Genomic DNA, 18,911 nt, shown 5'->3' with positions numbered 1-18,911 from the left:
CAGACATGAATCAAGTCTGAAAAGCACACACTGCCTTTCTGCTGGTGCTGTGTTGCCCTTTAGCTGGCCACGGATGAGAGAGGGTCAAGAAGCTCAGCCTTCTGTTTGGTTATTCTGTGTGTAGGCCTACATAGGGAGAGAGAACTCTCTGCCTGCATCCGCCTCTCTGCCTGCATCCGCATCTCTGCCTGCATCCGCATCTCTGCCTGCATCCGCATCTCTGCCTGCATCCGCCTCTCTGCCTGCATCCGCCTCTCTGCCTGCTCTAGTCTTATCACTGCTGATTTAACCAGTGAAAGTAGCCATTGTTCTGTTCTCTCTATCAAACTATGGCATCTACCGCTCTACTCTGCACACAACTGGAATACCTACCTGTCGTCTTTGTCAAGCAGCCTTTAAACCCTAGGTAACTAAAACATTCTAGTCTTTGTTGTTGAAGCCATGATGACTCATCGTAGTGTTCCAACTCAATTTACATGTGGGTCGTCTTTTCCGACCTATTAAATTTAGTTCCAGACCATTTGGCGGTTTCCTTATCGTTGGCTACCTTGGCGATTCAAATTCGACTCTGATTCATGTCCATATAAAGGCATAGAACTGGGCCAGAGAGTGTGTCGTCTGTAGGCTTTTGGCACAGTCTGGTTTCTGTGGGACATGTGAAAACTGATTCAGTTACTACTTTGACCATCATTTTCTACCAGCTGGATAGAGAAGGGTACAGACAGAGAGAGCAGTCTTAAGTTAGGCCTATAATGTGCTGAATGACCCAGTGGGGTTCCTCCACTACTTTTTCCACTTGTCACTGTAATCTTGTCATTAGTGTACCCTTGTCCCTAACAGTGACATTGTCCATGTTGTCTGGTAAATATGGAAAGTCTGGTGCAGCAGTTGCATAGTGGTTGATTTAACTATCTCTCATGTAGCCTAGTTCTCCTCCAGCCACCCAGCCTAGTTTTTAGGACTATTGACTTTAAATCTGTGACTGGTATTCGTGGTTGGGCTCTCACAGCCTAGATTAATTCCTGAGATAGCACAGGGTTAGGTGAATGTTTTGACCTGTGTCACACTGGTGATATCTGTGTATCAGGGCAGGAAACACAGGGTTGGACTACTGACCCATACGCTCAGGGTCGTTTTCAGAACTTGGCCACATGCTAGTACAGCAACATCTCCACTCGGTATACGGAATCAACACCACTCCCTCCCTACATGTCACATTCAGTTGTATACATTGCACAAGCGTTTCCTTTCATAAGAGATCCAATAACCTCTCACAAAGTGAAAGCACTTTACAGGAGCATCACTGCTTGGTGGCTTGAATACATGCTACCCTGCCGTTGCCATGGAGAACCGCGTCGTTGCCAAAATGGCTTGCTTCTGTCGGGTGAGCAGCCAAGAGAGTGAGTGACTAGCCTACATCTAGCCCAGACAGGGGCTGGTTTATAATCCGGGCAAGGCTCTATGGAAGAAGCCAGACAGACACAAATGCTTAGTCTAAAATCCTGAGTAGAGAGAAGTGGTTGTCTTTGACAGACTAGACTAGGCCTGTGTGAGGGTTGAGAACTCCCCCCCCGGGTTGCTGAGTCTGCGAGGAGGCGTTTCCATGGCAATGCCTGTGGGCTCTCTCCGTGGTGTGTGTGTGTAAGAGAGGAAGAGATCCCTTCTCTGCCTCCTGTTTGACTCGTACTGCCTAGAGGGCACAGAAGGGGAGGGATCAGCTGGGGGTAATAAAACAGCAGGGACCGGGGAGACTAGATGGACTGACAGGGGAAGACTAGATGGATGGACAGGGGAGAGACTAGCAGGATGGGGGAGACTAGATGGATGGACAGGGGAGAGACTAGCAGGACGGGGGAGACTAGATGGATGGATAGGGGAGAGACTAGCAGGACGGGGGAGACTAGATGGACTGACAGGGGAGAGACTAGCAGGACGGGGGAGACTAGATGGATGGATAGGGGAGAGACTAGCAGGACGGGGGAGACTAGATGGACTGACAGGGGAGAGACTAGCAGGACGGGGAGACTAGATGGATGGATAGGGGAGAGACTAGCAGGACGGGGGAGACTAGATGGACTGACAGGGGAGAGACTAGCAGGACGGGGGAGACTAGATGGGTGGACAGGGGAGAGACTAGCAGGACGGGGAAAACTAGATGGATGGACAGGGGAGAGACTAGCAGGAAGGGGAAGACTAGATGGACGGACAGGGGAGAGACTAGCAGGACGGGGGAGACTAGATGGATGGATAGGGAGAGACTAGCAGGACGGGGGGGAGACTAGATGGACTGACAGCGGAGAGACTAGCAGGACGGGGGAGACTAGATGGACTGACAGGGGAGAGACTAGCAGGACAGGGGGAGACTAGATGGACTGACAGGGGAGAGACTAGCAGGACAGGGGGAGACTAGATGGACGGACAGGGGAGAGACTAGCAGGACGGGGGAGACTAGATGGACTGACAGGGGAGAGACTAGCAGGACGGGGGAGACTAGATGGACTGACAGGGGAGAGACTAGCAGGACGGGGGAGACTAGATGGACTGACAGGGAGAGACTAGCAGGACGGGGGAGATGGACTGACAGGGGAGAGACTAGCAGGACGGGGGAGACTAGATGGATGGACAGGGGAGAGACTAGCAGGACGGGGGAGACTAGATTGACGGACGGGGGAGAGACTAGCAGGACGGGGAGACTAGATGGATGGACAGGAGAGACTAGCAGGACGGGGAGACTAGATGGACTGACGGGAGAGACTAGCAGGACGGGGGAGACTAGATGGATGGACAGGGGAGAGACTAGCAGGATGGGGAAAACTAGATGGATGGACAGGGGAGAGACTAGCAGGAAGGGGAAGACTAGATGGACGGACAGGGGAGAGACTAGCAGGACGGGGGAGACTAGATGGATGGACAGGGGAGAGACTAGCAGGACGGGGAAAACTAGATGGATGGACAGGGGAGAGACTAGCAGGAAGGGGAAGACTAGATGGACGGACAGGGGAGAGACTAGCAGGACGGGGAAAACTAGATGGATGGACAGGGGAGAGACTAGCAGGAAGGGGAAGACTAGATGGGTGGACAGGGGAGAGACTAGCAGGACGGGGAAAACTAGATGGATGGACAGGGGAGAGACTAGCAGGAAGGGGAAGACTAGATGGACGGACAGGGGAGAGACTAGCAGGACGGGGGAGACTAGATGGATGGACAGGGGAGAGACTAGCAGGATGGGGAAGACTAGATGGATGGACAGGGGAGAGACTAGCAGGAAGGGGAAGACTAGATGGATGGACAGGGGAGAGACTAGCAGGACGGGGGAGACTAGATGGATGGACAGGGGAGAGACTAGCAGGACGGGGGAGACTAGATGGATGGACAGGGGAGAGACTAGATGGATGGACAGGGGAGAGACTAGCAGGAAGGGGAAGACTAGATGGACGGACAGGGGAGAGACTAGCAGGACGGGGGAGACTAGATGGATGGACAGGGGAGAGACTAGCAGGACGGGGGAGACTAGATGGATGGACAGGGGGAAGACTAGATGGATGGACAGGGGAGAGACTAGCAGGAAGGGGGAGACTAGATGGACTGACAGGGGAGAGACTAGCAGGACGGGGGAGACTAGATGGATGGACAGGGGAGAGACTAGCAGGACGGGGGAGTCTAGATGGATGGACAGGGGAGAGACTAGCAGGACGGGGGAGACTAGATGGATGGACAGGGGAGAGACTAGCAGGACGGGGAGACTAGATGGATGGACAGGAGAGACTAGCAGGACGGGGGAGACTAGATGGACTGACAGGAGAGACTAGCAGGACGGGGAGACTAGATGGATGGACAGGGAGAGACTAGCAGGAAGGGGAAGACTAGATGGACGGACAGGGAGAGACTAGCAGGACGGGGGAGACTAGATGGACTGACAGGGGAGAGACTAGCAGGACGGGGAGACTAGATGGATGGACAGGGGAGAGACTAGCAAGACGGGGGAGACTAGATGGATGGACAGGCGAGAGACTAGCAGGACGGGGGAGACTAGATGGATGGACAGGGGAGAGACTAGCAGGACGGGGGAGACTAGATGGATGGACAGGGGAGAGACTAGCAGGAAGGGGAAGACTAGATGGATGGACAGGGGAGAGACTAGCAGGACGGGGGAGACTAGATGGACTGACAGGGGAGAGACTAGCAGGACGGGGGAGACTAGATGGATGGACAGGGGAGAGACTAGCAGGAAGGGGAAGACTAGATGGACGGACAGGGGAGAGACTAGCAGGACGGGGGAGACTAGATGGACTGACAGGGAGAGACTAGCAGGACGGGGGAGACTAGATGGATGGACAGGGGAGAGACTAGCAGGACGGGGGAGACTAGATGGATGGACAGGGGAGAGACTAGCAGGACGGGGAGACTAGATGGATGGACAGGGGAGAGACTAGCAGGACGGGGGAGACTAGATGGATGGACAGGGGAGAGACTAGCAGGAAGGGGTAGACTAGATGGATGGACAGGGGAGAGACTAGCAGGACGGGGGAGACTAGATGGATGGACAGGGGAGAGACTAGCAGGAAGGGGGAGACTAGATGGACTGACAGGGGAGAGACTAGCAGGACGGGGAGATGGACGGACGGGGAGAGACTAGCAGGACGGGGGAGATGGACGGACGGGGAGAGACTAGCAGGACGGGGAGATGGACGGACGGGGGAGAGACTAGCAGGACGGGGGAGATGGACGGACGGGGGAGAGACTAGCAGGACGGGGGAGATGGACGGACGGGGGAGAGACTAGCAGGATGGGGGAGATGGACGGACGGGGGAGAGACTAGCAGGACGGGGGAGATGGACGGGGCGGGGAGAGACTAGCAGGACGGGGAGATGGACGGACGGGGAGAGACTAGCAGGATGGGGGGAGATGGACGGACGGGGAGAGACTAGCAGGGCGGGGAGATGGACGGACGGGGAGAGACTAGCAGGGCGGGGAGATGGACGGACGGGGAGAGACTAGCAGGATGGGGGAGATGGACGGACGGGGAGAGACTAGCAGGGCCGGGGGAGATGGACCGGACGGGGGAGAGACTAGCAGGGCGGGGAGATGGACGGACGGGGAGAGACTAGCAGGACGGGGAGATGGACGGACAGGGAGAGACTAGCAGGGCGGGGGGAGACTAGATGGATGGACAGGGGAGAGACTAGCAGGATGGGGGAGATGGACGGACGGGGAGAGACTAGCAGGACGGGGGAGATGGACGGGACGGGGAGAGACTAGCAGGATGGGGGAGATGGACGGACGGGGAGAGACTAGCAGGACGGGGAGATGGACGGACGGGGGAGAGACTAGCAGGACGGGGGAGATGGATGGACAGGGGAGAGACTAGCAGGACGGGGGAGACTAGATGGATGGACAGGGGAGAGACTAGCAGGATGGGGGAGATGGACGGACGGGGGAGAGACTAGCAGGACGGGGGAGATGGACGGACGGGGGAGAGACTAGCAGGATGGGGGAGATGGACGGACGGGGAGAGACTAGCAGGACGGGGGAGATGGACGGACGGGGAGAGACTAGCAGGACGGGGAGATGGACGGACAGGGGAGAGACTAGCAGGACGGGGGAGATGGACGGACGGGGGAGAGACTAGCAGGACGGGGGAGACTAGATTGACGGACGGGGGAGAGACTAGCAGGACGGGGGAGACTAGATGGATGGACAGGGGAGAGACTAGCAGGACGGGGGAGATGGACGGACGGACAGGGGAGAGACTAGCAGGACGGGGGAGACTAGATGGACTGACAGGGGAGAGACTAGCAGGACGGGGGAGATGGACGGACGGGGGAGAAACTAGAGGGACGGAGACTATAGAGACCGGTTTAGTGCTGAATGATTTCGGTTTCAATTATTATTATAATTTTTTTTTTTTATGAAATAATGACTAAATTATTTTAGAACCTTTTAATGGAAATTCCAAAGCCTAAACATTAAAATATTCCATTCTCTGTCAGGTCCACATTGGGTAGACATCAATAGAAAAATAGGAAATCACTATGAAATAATACAATATTTCAGTTGTGTATATTACTTAGTTCTTATTTGATTACTTTCTTATTTTTCATTCCTTAAGTCACTATCTCATCTCTGCTCAGGCTGTAGCAACCAAACAGCCAGACAACGTTCTCTCTTCTTCCCAGGCTGTACGATGTTTGCTGCCATGCTGTGTTGTCGTCTTAGGTCTTTATGTAGTGGTCTCTCTCTTGTCGTGATGAGTGTTTTTTTGTCCAACTTTTTTAATTCATCCCCCGTCCCCGCAGGAAGCCTTTTGCCTCTTGGTAGGCCATCATTGTAAATAGGAATTTGTTATTAATTTACCTAGTTAAAGATGCACTATGCAGAAATCGCTCCGCCATTTCCTGGTTACAAAAATTTTAGTAGTTTTCCATAACCAAAAATATTGTATATTCAGGTGTACTAATCTGAAAGTAAAAGACGCAAAAACGAAATTTCAGAACGGGAAGCATAGAAATAGCCCACACAGAACAGATCTACCGCTTCTTAGACGTTTTATTTTATTTTATTTCACCTTTATTTAACCAGGTAAGCCAGTTGAGAACAAGTTCTCATTTACAACTGCGACCTGGCCAAGATAAAGCAAAGCAGTGTGATTAAAAACAACAACACAGAGTTACAAATGGGGTAAACAAAACATAAAGTCAAAAATACAAACAGAAAATATATATACAGTGTGTGCGAATGTAGTAAGTTATGGAGGTAAGGCAATAAATAGGCCATAGTGCAAAATAGTTACAATTTCGTATTAACACTGGAGTGATAGATGTGCAAAAGATGATGTGCAAATAGAGATACTGGGGTGCAAATAAGCAAAGTAAATAACAATATGGGGATGAGGTAGTTGTGTGGGCTGATTACAGATGGGCTGTGTACAGGTGCAGTGATCAGTAAGGTGCTCTAACAACTGATGCTTAAAGTTAGTGAGGGAGATAAGAGTCTCCAGCTTCAGAGATTTTTGCAGTTTGTTCCAGTCATTGGCAGCAGAGAACTGGAAGGAATGGCGGCCAAAGGAGGTGTTGGCTTTGGGGATGACCAGTGAGATATACCTGCTGGAGCGCATACTACGGGTGGGTGTTGCTATGGTGACCAGTGAGCTAAGGTAAGACAGGGATTTGCCTAGCAGTGATTTATAGATGACCTGGAGCCAGTGGGTTTGGCGACGAATATGTAGTGAGGACCAGCCAACAAGAGCATACAGGTCACAATAGTGGGTAGTATATGGGGCTTTGGTGACAAAACGGATGGCACTGTGATAGACTACATCCAATTTGCTGAGTAGAGTGTTGGAGGCTATTTTGTAAATGACATCGCCGAAGTCAAGGGTCGGTAGGATAGTCAGTTTTACGAGGGCATGTTTGGCAGCATGAGTGAAGGAGGCTTTGTTGTGAAATAGGAAGCCGATTCTAGATCTAACTTTTGATTGGAGATGATTAATGTGAGTCTGGAAGGAGAGTTTACAGTCTAACCAGACACCTAGGTATTTGTAGTTGTCCACATACTCTAGGTCAGACCCGCCGAGAGTAGTGATTCTAGTCGGGTGGGCGGGTGCAAGCAGCGTTCGGTTGAAGAGCATGCATTTAGTTTTACTAGTGTTTAAGAGCAGTTGGAGGCTACTGAAGGAGTGTTGTATGGCATTGAAGCACGTTTGGAGGTTTGTTAACAGTGTCCAATGAAGGGCCAGATGTAACTATAACTCAAATTTCTTCGTGAATTTGGTCGGTTTCCCATAAAGTTACATATTGTAGCTTTAAATAAAGGTAAAATAAAAAGTCATTATATTTCACTAGGCTGGCCTGCCTAAGCATGCTGCAGAGCTGTCTGACAATCATTCTACTAGTTCTTCTAAGTAGTTAAGGCATACTTTCACCAACTGTCTCTATCCCTCTTGCTCTTCATGGTGTTGTGTACTTTCCTCTTTCATGCGGTCTGTGTGTATCTAACCTAACATAGCAGGCATAAAAGTGTATCCATCTCTGTCCGAGTCAGAAAAAAACAGGCGACATGGATTATGGTCATTGTAGTTAATTACCACATTTCTGCACTGAACTAGACTGAATATGTGCTTAGTGAAAACTACAACTCCCTTCAGCCAAGCGTCCCACTCTCTTGTGAATGATTTAATTTCTCTCTAGAGAAATGGTGTGTTGGGCTCAGAAGAAAAACCTGACTCAATTTTGTCAATTAGTTGTTTAATAACTGAGAAAAAAATTAAATGTATGTTAATCGCTCAGCACTAGACATAGGACACTTGAGAGATGGCTTGGGGCAATATAACAGTAGTCCACCCATACTCTCCTGGGTTTCTCTCTGACACGTTTGGTGAAGGGAAAGCAAAGGGTGTGTGTCTGTGTGTGTTTCTGGCCTATTCATTGTGTCCTAACTCAAGCACATCAGTCAGGCTGTTTTCTTTTATCTTTTTAACTCGCTCTTCTTTGACTTAAGAGATACAGCGTCCTGTTTTTGAAATAGTCTACATCTAGCTAGTGGGTAGGTGGAAGGGTGCATGTACAGCGTCCTGTTTTTGCTAGTGGGTAGGTGGAAGGGTGCATGTACAGCGTCCTGTTTTTGCTAGTGGGTAGGTGGAAGGGTGCATGTACAGCGTCCTGTTTTTGCTAGTGGGTAGGTGGAAGGGTGCATGTACAGCGGCGTGTCTAGCTTATGCCTCATTAGAGTAGGGATCTGAGGCTGAGCATTGAGCAATGCTTGTGTAACATTGTTGGGGCCGATCACTGAGGGCTCTGAATAGCTGTTCTCCTTTCCTATTGTGAGCTAATCAGGATCTGTCCTCCATTTCCCTCAGTAGGATTAGAGCTGTGTGTGTGCAGCAAAGTGTGTTTTGGGTCAGGCATGCTCTAACTGGCTAGGCTAGGGTGTACTGTGCTTTAACTCCATGGCACACCTAGATGCATAGGTCACATTTCAGGGAATTATACTCACTCCTGCCAAAGATTATGGATATGCTGACGAGTTACTTGTCTCTCCACCCTAATAATGGGAGTCATTGTCCACAAAGCCGCATGGCAGGCTGTCTAGCCTCCCCCATATCCTTTCTTTGGATTGGTGAATATATCTCATTATTTAAATACTTTTTGAATGTTCTATGAGGATTGTTGACGTCAACCGCATGTATTCAATGGAGAGATGCTATGCTACTAGCCTCCTTGCCATAAAATCTCCAGACAACTCCAATATAGGGTTTTTTCTCAGTTAATAACCTAAGCATTACAAAACTTCTATTAGATCAAATAAACCTCACGTAGCAAATAAGCTTTTCATTTTTCTGTTGACCAAATTTGACACTCATTGACCTCCATACAAAACTCCTTGCTTGGTGGGTGAAAAAAACCGCCACCTGCTTTAGGGATACAGATTTTCTTCTGGAGTTAGGCCTCTCTCTTTACCTCTTCCTCTCTGCTCCTGCTTCAAGGCATTACGCTTTAAGTTGAGCTCTACACAGAGCGATAGATATGACTGGGCCTCAAAACTGGGCCTTATTGAGTACCAGTATTCACTGCTAAAAGAGTGCCAGTGATTTTCTTTTTTTACCTAGTCCATGTTTGTTTTTGGTTCACAATTTGCTTTAAAAAAAATAATATCATGATTTATTCAAACAGTAATGTGTAATTAACCAAAGAGAAACCATTCTGAAGAGGAAACAACGGCATGGGAATGCCCCGGTCTGTCCTGTCTGCAGTGCGCTTAGGGCCTGTATGTCTAATAATAGCATAACCTTCTTTGGGTAGATGGAAAGGCAATTAAAAGGTACGTAGAAAGTACCCTAAGCCTACCTGGCAAAATCATTATTATTTGAGTCAATCCAGTGGCCATTTGTTTTGAAAACTCCATCACAAGTGCGCTACAGACATAGTACATTTAATTAAATTGCCAAAATGATATAGCCTAATTAACCTACTCCTGTCTATACAGAAATAAATACAATCATTCAAAATAGAAAGCGTGGTTTGGCCACAGAGGTTCATTAGCTTCTTAAAAAAAAGAAGAAGCTGGGCCTCCCGAGTGGCTCAGCGGTCTAAGGCATTGCATCGCAGTGCTAGAGGCGTCACTACAGATCCGGGTTAGAATTTGGCCCAGCGTTATGGGAGGGTTTGGCCGTTTAGTATGTCCTTGCCCCATCGCTCTCTAGCGACTCCTTGTGGCAGCCGGGCGCATGCATGCTGACTTCAGGTCACCAGCTGTACAGCGTTTCCTCCGAGACATTGGTGCGGCTGGCTCCTGGGTTAAGACATTGGTGCGGCTGGCTCCTGGGTTAAGACATTGGTGCGGCTGGCTCCTGGGTTAAGCGAGCAGTGTGTCAAGAAGCGGTGCGGCTTGGCGGGTCGTGTTTCAGAGGACGCGTGGCTCTCGACCTTCAGCTCTCCCGAGTCCGTACGGGAGTTGAAGCGATGGGACAAGACTGTAACTACCAATTGGATATCATGAAATTGGGGAGAAAAAAGGGGTAATAAAATAAATAAATACCAGTGGATTGTTTTAAATCACATTGCCTATAGTAGGAAGGGACTGCAATTTGCACAGCGCACGTGACAAATACAGCATCGATGATTGAGTTATATTTCATAATAGTTAGGAAAGCAAATGGCTATTGCTTTAAAGAGAAGACTATGAAAAGACTCTAATCTGTCTTTTATAGTTATCAAAATTCTCAGGCTATACTGTTCAATCAATGAAGTTCTTATTGGCATCAGCGGAGAGCATCGGCCATATCCCCGGTGAGTGTTCACTCTATCATTGTTGGGTCCGTGCCACTTGAAAGTTAGTTTTTGGACAATAATTTCTTCCTCATGGTTAGATCGATGTCATATTGTAGGCTAGTTGTCTCCCCTTCTCGTAGGCCTATTATATGGATCAGACAACATCGTTTTTAACGCTCTGTTTGTCAGTGTCACCAGAGTAGGCTACCCTGTCATTTTTGTCGTATTAAAAAAGATTCTGCTAATGTCTCCAGTCATATAAAGTGTAGTAGAATTGCATGAAATGTGTTTATAAAAGGCCAAGAAAGGTATCTGATAAGCTTCTAGCCTATCCTACGCCACTACACCCTCAGCCATGCATTGAGCAGTCTTTTTTCCAAACAGTGATTGAGATAATTCTGTGTTGTAGGCCCTAATGTATGTAATCTTTGTCCCCCTGGGTGAGGTATTAAGGCTGATTGCTTGGACAGAGCTCCAATGTTATGGTGAGGGGGATTCCTCCCTCTGTCTTTCTATTGGATAAGGATAATCTGTAGTACATCAGAGTGACTTGTCAGTGTGCTGGCTGGATCAGGAGACGAAGAGGCAACGCCGACATGGCAGGTTATTGTTTTAATACCCTGAGGATTGTCCAGTCCAATCATCCCTTAGACTGTTCTGTGGGCATCATGTCCTCGTGCCTACATACCCCAGCTGTGCCTCTGCCCCCTCTACCCACCCATCCCGAATGCCCACATGCCCATGATCGATGCCCTGATGTTCAACTGTAGATTGGGATTGTTTTGTGACCTGCTCTCTCCCCTCACACAGTGTCCTGTGCCCATAGTCGATGCCCTGATTTTGGCATAACGTGATTGTTGTTCTGGCTAGACCTGCCACCACACAGGAACAACATACCCATGATTGATCAATTGGTGTTTTCTGAACTAGACCTATCCCATGATTGATCAATACCATGGTGTTTTCTACCCTGAACTAGACCTACTGTATGCCCCCATGATGACCTACCTTTACAGCGTTTGTGTGTCTTTGTTTTCTGACCTAATCTGGGCCCTCTCATCCCTCCTCCAGAGTGCCCACATGCCCATGATCGATGCCCTGATGATGGCCTACACTGTGGAGATGATCAGCATAGAGAAAGTTGTGGCCAGTGTCAAACGCTTCTCCACCTTCAGCGCCTCCAAGGAGCTGCCCTTTGACCTGGAGGACGCCATGGTCTTCTGGATCAACAAGGTATGGTGGGGAACACACACATTCTCTCTTTCTTTGAGACTGCCTATCAGCAGCAATGAGCCTGAGACATTGAGAAAATAGAGCTCTAAAGAGCTGGATGAATGTTGCTTTGGCTTTTGTTGCAGGTTAACCTGAAGATGAGGGAGATCACAGAGAGAGAGCTGAAAGCCAAGCAGCACCCGCTGGAGTCTCCCAGTCATCAGAAGGTAAGGCTGGAGCCGCACGTCTCTCATGGCACTCCCACAGAGAGAGAACCAGGAAACTGAAGCGCTAGAGCCAAAATGGCTCCCATGGAGCTATTTTGATGCATCCTTACGGGCGATTGCTGCTCTCGATGCATCAACAGTCTCTGGACTGCAGTCCATGCCTCCAGGACACATTGCAAGAATAATTGCCGTTTTAAAACCGATTTGTATTTATTAGTTAGATTAGTCTCATGGAGATTACATCTGTTTTTCAGGAGAGACGTGGTCCAAGTCAAGAGTTCTTTATCTCCTGCCATTTGGGGTTGAACCCTGATTGACCCTTTTCTCCTAACCCTTAACCCGGAAGCAGATCCAATCCTGTCTGTGACCTCTGACCTATTGACCTTTTTGCTCCTATTCTTTCTTTCTGTCTGTCCCCCTCCCTTCCCTGCTACTTGGATAGTCTCCCTCCAAATGGTATTGGAAACTTGTACCTGTAAGTTGGCTGCTAGTAATCCCCCCTCCTCCCTCTTGCACGCATAGTTCTGTGTCGATTTGCACACCACACCACACCACACCACACGTGACCATCGTGGCTCATCCAAGCCCATTCTGTGCTGCTTGTAGCTAGTGAGTCAGCCAGCCAGTGGGAGAAGGCTGGTATCTTTGTGTTTTTCTTTGAGTTAAGAATGTCACACTGTTGTTGTCCGGTGGTTTTGGTAATTTGGTGAACTTTTTTTATTGGATGGTGAACTTTATTTTGGTGAACTACGTTTTCGCCCTTTCATTTCAAGCCCCTGCAGACTATGTACAATCATGATAGATGGTGTGTTTGTGTCTGAGAGAGTGACAGTGTGTGAAGTGGTGTCTGGGTGAGAGCGAGAGAGCCATGAATCCATCGCTCAGCCCCTGCTTTCCTTATTGGCTCGTGCTGAGATGTTGGCGCCATTGCCACCTGTGCCCACAAACTCTGCCATGCCCACCCCTCCTATGCTGTCTCTGTCTGCTATGCCCATGTGCTCTCTCCCTGGCCTCTCACGGTGTCTCTACTTGCCCAAGGTTTCCTTCTTACACTCTGCTGTCTGTGTGTGTGTGTCTCAGTCTGATTTAATGCCCGCCTTGGCCCAATGCATGCTGGAGCCAGAGGAGCTGGAGCGCTCCATAGTGGTACGGTTCCAGCAGTACCTCTCCCTTCTTCTAGGGCTGCTGTAGGATGGATGTGAAACCTTTAGTCCTGTGGTTGTCTAGTTGTTCTCCAGATTATTTCACCTGTGACGGTAGTTACCCTTGTAGAATTAGCATAATGGTGTCAGAATAGTATTCGAAGTGTGTTGTATTATGGTAGTTACCCTTGTAGAATTATCCTTATTATGCCCTAAAGATGTGTAGTCAGATTGCAGACAGTGTGTGTTGTACCATGGTTAATTGTTGCAGTAAATGTTTAGGATGGTTCAGCTAGAGCCATAAGAATTGAACTTGCCTGGCCAGTAGACTACAGCAGTGTCAACTCAATAGGCTGACTCGGGGGGTTTTCCACAACACCGTTAGCCAGCAGAAGTGGGCCAGTGATTCCCATGTGTCCCTCCCTCTGTGCCAGTGGCCTGGTTTGACTGTGCTGACAGTGACACAGCATTCCCAGAGAGGTGTGTGAGGGTGGGTGGCTGTCAGGCCAACCATGGCTCCATATCACCGCTCTATAAAGCAGGGTTTCTCAAAGTGGGGTCTGCAGGGGGTCCGTGGCCAGATCAACAACAACAAAATGTGTTTATTAATATTACTAACAGATTATACACATTTTGTTCAAGTGATCTGTGGAATAAGTTTAGCAGGTGTTATACAATACAATTGTAATATTATTCATATACAATTTATGTTCTTAACCTTGGGCAACATGGTCCTGGGAGGCTCACAGGGATATTGGTATCCACAGAACTCCACCAATTATACATTTTTCAACTCAATACTTCTATTCCCCCAAAAATTATTTTTATAAAACAAATGCACTGTAATTTAAGCTTTAAAACTGCCTCATGGCAAACTTACAGGATATTGGCTTGAAAACTGCAACATTTTCTCTCTGATGCCAAGAGATTTAAATTGTTCCTTCCCAGGGCCGAGACATAGTAGACTCTTGTATGCTATATTTATCTCACTCCAGTTGTGTTCTGATTAGGAGGGGGTCCCTAATGAATTTGCTATCACAAATGGGTTCTCTGGCCCCCAAAAGGTTTGGGAATCCCTGCTATAAAGGACCACCCCACCCCACTCCACCCATCTCGATCCACCCAAACACAGACTGGGGCTTATTCAGGGAATGCCACTGAATTAATTCGGATATAAATTCATTATCTAGACCTGAAATGATTCTCTGTGTTGTTCACCAGGGCGTCATGTCTGCTCTAGTCATGCCATTTTCATCCTAAACGTTGCCTTCCACTGTATAAACACTAGGCTGTATGATGTAGGCAATGACTGTGTACAGTTGAAGTCGGAAGTTTACATACCCCTTAGCAAAATACATTTTAAACTTAGTTTTTCACAATTCCTGACATTTAATCCTAGTAAAAATTCCCTCTCTTAGGTCAGTTAGGATCACCACTTTATTTTAAGAATGTGAAATGTCAGAATAATAGTAGAGAGAATGATTTCTTTCAGCTTTTATTTCTTTCATCACATTCCCAGTGGGTCAGAAGTTTACATACACTCAATTAGTATTTGGTAGCATTGCCTTTTAAATTGTTTAACTTGGGTCAAACGTTTCGGGTAGCCTTCCACAAGCTTCCCACAATAAGTTGGGTGAATTTTGGCCCATTCCTCCTGACAGAGCTGGTGTAACTGAGTCAGGTTTGTAGGCCTCCTTGCTCGCAAACGCTTTTTCAGTTCTGCCCACACATTTTCTATAGGATTGAGGTCAGGGCATTGTGATGGCCACTCCAATACCTTGACTTTGTTGTCCTTAAGCCATTTTGCCACAACAAGAATGCTTGGGGTCATTATCCATTTGGAAGACCCATTTGCGACCAAGCTTTAACTTCCTGACTGATGTCTTGAGATGTTGCTTCAATATATCCACATAATTTTCCTTCCTCATGATACCATCTATTTTGTGAAGTGCACCAGTCCCTCCTGCAGCAAAGCACCCCCACAGCATGATGCTGCCACCCTCGTGCTTCACGGTTGGGATGGTGTTCTTCGGCTTGCAAGCCTTCCCCTTTTTCCTCCAAATATAACGATGGTCATTATGGCCAAACAGTTCTATTTTTGTTTCATCAGACCAGAGTACATTTCTCCAAAAAGTACGATATTTGTCCCATGTGCAGTTGCAAACCGTAGTCTGACTTTTTTATGGCGGTTTTGGAGCATTGGCTTCTTCCTTGCTGAGCGGCCTTTCAGGTTATGTCGATATACAGTGGGGGAAAAAAGTATTTAGTCAGCCACCAATTGTGCAAGTTCTCCCACTTAAAAAGATGAGAGAGGCCTGTAATTTTCATCATAGGTACACGTCAACTATGACAGACAAAATGAGGAAAAAAAATCCAGAAAATCACATTGTAGGAGTTTTAATGAATTTATTTGCAAATTATGGTGGAAAATAAGTATTTGGTCACCTACAAACAAGCAAGATTTCTGGCTCTCACAGACCTGTAACTTCTTCTTTAAGAGGCTCCTCTGTCCTCCACTCGTTACCTGTATTAATGGCACCTGTTTGAACTTGTTATCAGTATAAAAGACACCTGTCCACAACCTCAAACAGTCACACTCCAAACTCCACTATGGCCAAGACCAAAGAGCTGTCAAAGGACACCAGAAACAAAATTGTAGACCTGCACCAGGCTGGGAAGACTAAATCTGCAATAGGTAAGCAGCTTGGTTTGAAGAAATCAACTGTGGGAGCAATTATTAGGAAATGGAAGACATACAAGACCACTGATAATCTCCCTCGATCTGGGGCTCCACGCAAGATCTCACCCCGTGGGGTCAAAATGATCACAAGAACGGTGAGCAAAAATCCCAGAACCACACGGGGGGACCTAGTGAATGACCTGCAGAGAGCTGGGACCAAAGTAACAAAGCCTACCATCAGTAACACACTACGCCACCAGGGACTCAAATCGTGAAGTGCAAGACGTGTCCCCCTGCTTAAGCCAGTACATGTCCAGGCCCGTCTGAAGTTTGCTAGAGTGCATTTGGATGATCCAGAAGAGGATTGGGAGAATGTCATATGGTCAGATGAAACCAAAATAGAACTTTTTTGGTAAAAACTCAACTCGTCGTGTTTGGAGGACAAAGAATGCTGAGTTGCATCCAAAGAACACCATACCTACTGTGAAGCATGGGGGTGGAAACATCATGCTTTGGGGCTGTTTTTCTGCAAAGGGACCAGGACGACTGATCCGTGTAAAGGAAAGAATGAATGGGGCCATGTATTGTGAGATTTTGAGTGAAAACCTCCTTCCATCAGCAAGGGCATTGAAGATGAAACGTGGCTGGGTCTTTCAGCATGACAATGATCCCAAACACACCGCCCGGGCAACGAAGGAGTGGCTTCGTAAGAAGCATTTCAAGGTCCTGGAGTGGCCTAGCCAGTCTCCAGATCTCAACCCCATAGAAAATCTTTGGAGGGAGTTGAAAGTCCGTGTTGCCCAGCGACAGCCCCAAAACATCACTGCTCTAGAGGAGATCTGCATGGAGGAATGGGCCAAAATACCAGCAACAGTGTGTGAAAACCTTGTGAAGACTTACAGAAAACGTTTGACCTGTGTCATTGCCAACAAAGGGTATATAACAAAGTATTGAGAAACTTTTGTTATTGACCAAATACTTATTTTCCACCATAATTTGCAAATAAATTCATTAAAAATCCTACAATGTGATTTTCTGGATTTTTTTTCCTCATTTTGTCTGTCATAGTTGACATGTACCTATGATGAACATTACAGGCCTCTCTCATCTTTTTAAGTGGGAGAACTTGCACAATTGGTGGCTGACTAAATACTTTTTTTCCCCACTGTAGGACTCGTTTTACTGTGGATATAGATACTTTTGTACCTGTTTCCTCCAGCATCTTCACAAGGTCCTTTGTTGTTGTTCTGGGATTGATTTGCACTTTTCGCACCAAAGTACGTTAATCTGAGCGGTATGACGGCTGCGTGGTCCCATGGTGTCCACACTTGCGTACTATTGTTTGTACAGATGAACGCGGTACCTTCAGGTGTTTGGAAATTGCTCCCAAGGATGAACCAGACTTGTGGAGGTCTACAATTCTTTTTCTGAGGTCTTGGCTGATTTCTTTTGATTTTCCCATGATGTCAAGCAAAGAGGCACTGAGTTTGAAGGTAGGCCTTGAAATACATCCACAGGTACACCTCCAATTGACTCAAATGATGTCAATTAGCCTATCAGAAGCTTCTAAAGCCATGACATCATTTTCTGGAATTTTCCAAGCTGTTTAAAGGCACAGTCAACTAAGTGACCCACTGGAATTGTGATACAGTGAATTATAAGTGAAATAATCTGTCTGTAAACAATTGTTAGAAAAATTACTTGTGTCATGCACAAAGTAGATGTCCTAACTTGCCAAAACTAGTTTGTTAACAAGAAATGTGTGTAGTGGTTGAAAAACTAGTTTTAATGACTCCAACCTAAGTGTATGTAAACTTCCGACTTCAACTGTATATGACTGGACAAAGCCATGGATCACATGACACATTTAATTCCTAATTGAAGACTTGATAGCGCATTCGGAGCCAAGGAAGTCTGTTAAGATGGCGTATCATATGGAGGATTTATGTAGAAATAACATGCGTGCGCAGTTTGACCTACCCCAGGAAGTGACGTTGCTGGCTAGCTCAGTGCTTCCCCCTGTCATTGAGTATCTCAAGTTGAAGTCTGACCGGGGTACTGCAGGCTGTCATTAGCAACTAAATTATCCTTAACTTCTTCTGTTTTTTATAATCGGTTCAAGGACATACATCTGGTGTAATAGAAGTCATTATTGGTTCCATGATTGTCTTTGAAATTTGTTTTTATTTAAATGAAGATTGTCCACGAAGATGACCGTTTTCCCTTTCATTTATAATTGGGGATCATGTTTTCTGGAAACAGTGTCTGCAGTACCGTGGTCGGCCTTGAACTTCGTGGGTTAAGTGAGAGGGGGCAGTTGTTCCCCCCTGGATGGAGCCTAATAAACCAGCCCTATCTCTTTGTATTCCTCTCTGACTCTCTCCCTCCCCCTGGTGGTCAGGTGAGGTACCGCAGGGAGAACGCCTTGTGCCGCCAGCTGCCCTTCTTCCCCCTGCTGGAGGATCTGATGAGGGACGTGTGTGACGGAGCCGCCCTCCTCATCGTGGTCCACTATTACTGCCCCGACCTCATGAAGCTCCACGGTACAACATGGGACACCATCTGTCATCAACAAACTGGGGGTTAATCATTAGATATTGAATCTATCCTATTGAGAGAGATTTGTTTTGTTTTTCTCCCTGATTAGTCAGGAATCCCAGATTTGTCTGACCTCAAACCATCAGTAATATCATATATTTCACCTGTTTTGTAATTGAAATGGCCCATTAGCCTTACTCCAGAAGTTCTATGTTGTGGACATTATATCTGTGCGTTGTGCCCTGACAGTGCCAAGGAGGGTTGCACTCTCACGTGCTCATTCCTATGTGACATTTCTAAACGTCAGGTCATTGAGCACCATCCTGACCTTTGACCTCCTGTGTCT

General features: G+C 47.5%; 1 protein-coding gene across 4 annotated transcripts in view; it reads left to right on the top strand.

Moving 5' to 3' along the window:
- The window catches only part of LOC121558078 (calmodulin-regulated spectrin-associated protein 1-B-like), a 49,691-nt gene that overhangs the window by 14,934 nt on the left and 15,846 nt on the right, over nt 1-18,911 (top strand). For 3 of the 4 annotated variants that reach the window (XM_041871566.2, XM_041871564.2, XM_041871565.2), the window contains exons 4-6: nt 11,838-11,999; nt 12,125-12,205; nt 18,429-18,570. In XM_041871566.2, the coding sequence (XP_041727500.2) occupies nt 11,838-11,999; nt 12,125-12,205; nt 18,429-18,570 (385 nt within the window). Of the gene's footprint in view, nt 1-11,837; nt 12,000-12,124; nt 12,206-12,647; nt 12,681-18,428; nt 18,571-18,911 lie in introns of all 4 variants that reach the window. The other variant, XM_041871567.2, reaches the window with a different exon arrangement.

Source organism: Coregonus clupeaformis, chromosome 18 (assembly GCF_020615455.1).
Source record: "Coregonus clupeaformis isolate EN_2021a chromosome 18, ASM2061545v1, whole genome shotgun sequence".
Classification (NCBI taxonomy): Eukaryota; Metazoa; Chordata; class Actinopteri; order Salmoniformes; family Salmonidae; genus Coregonus; species Coregonus clupeaformis.
The sequence above is the reverse complement of the archived record's forward strand: the minus strand, read 5'-3'. Positions and strand labels throughout refer to the sequence as shown.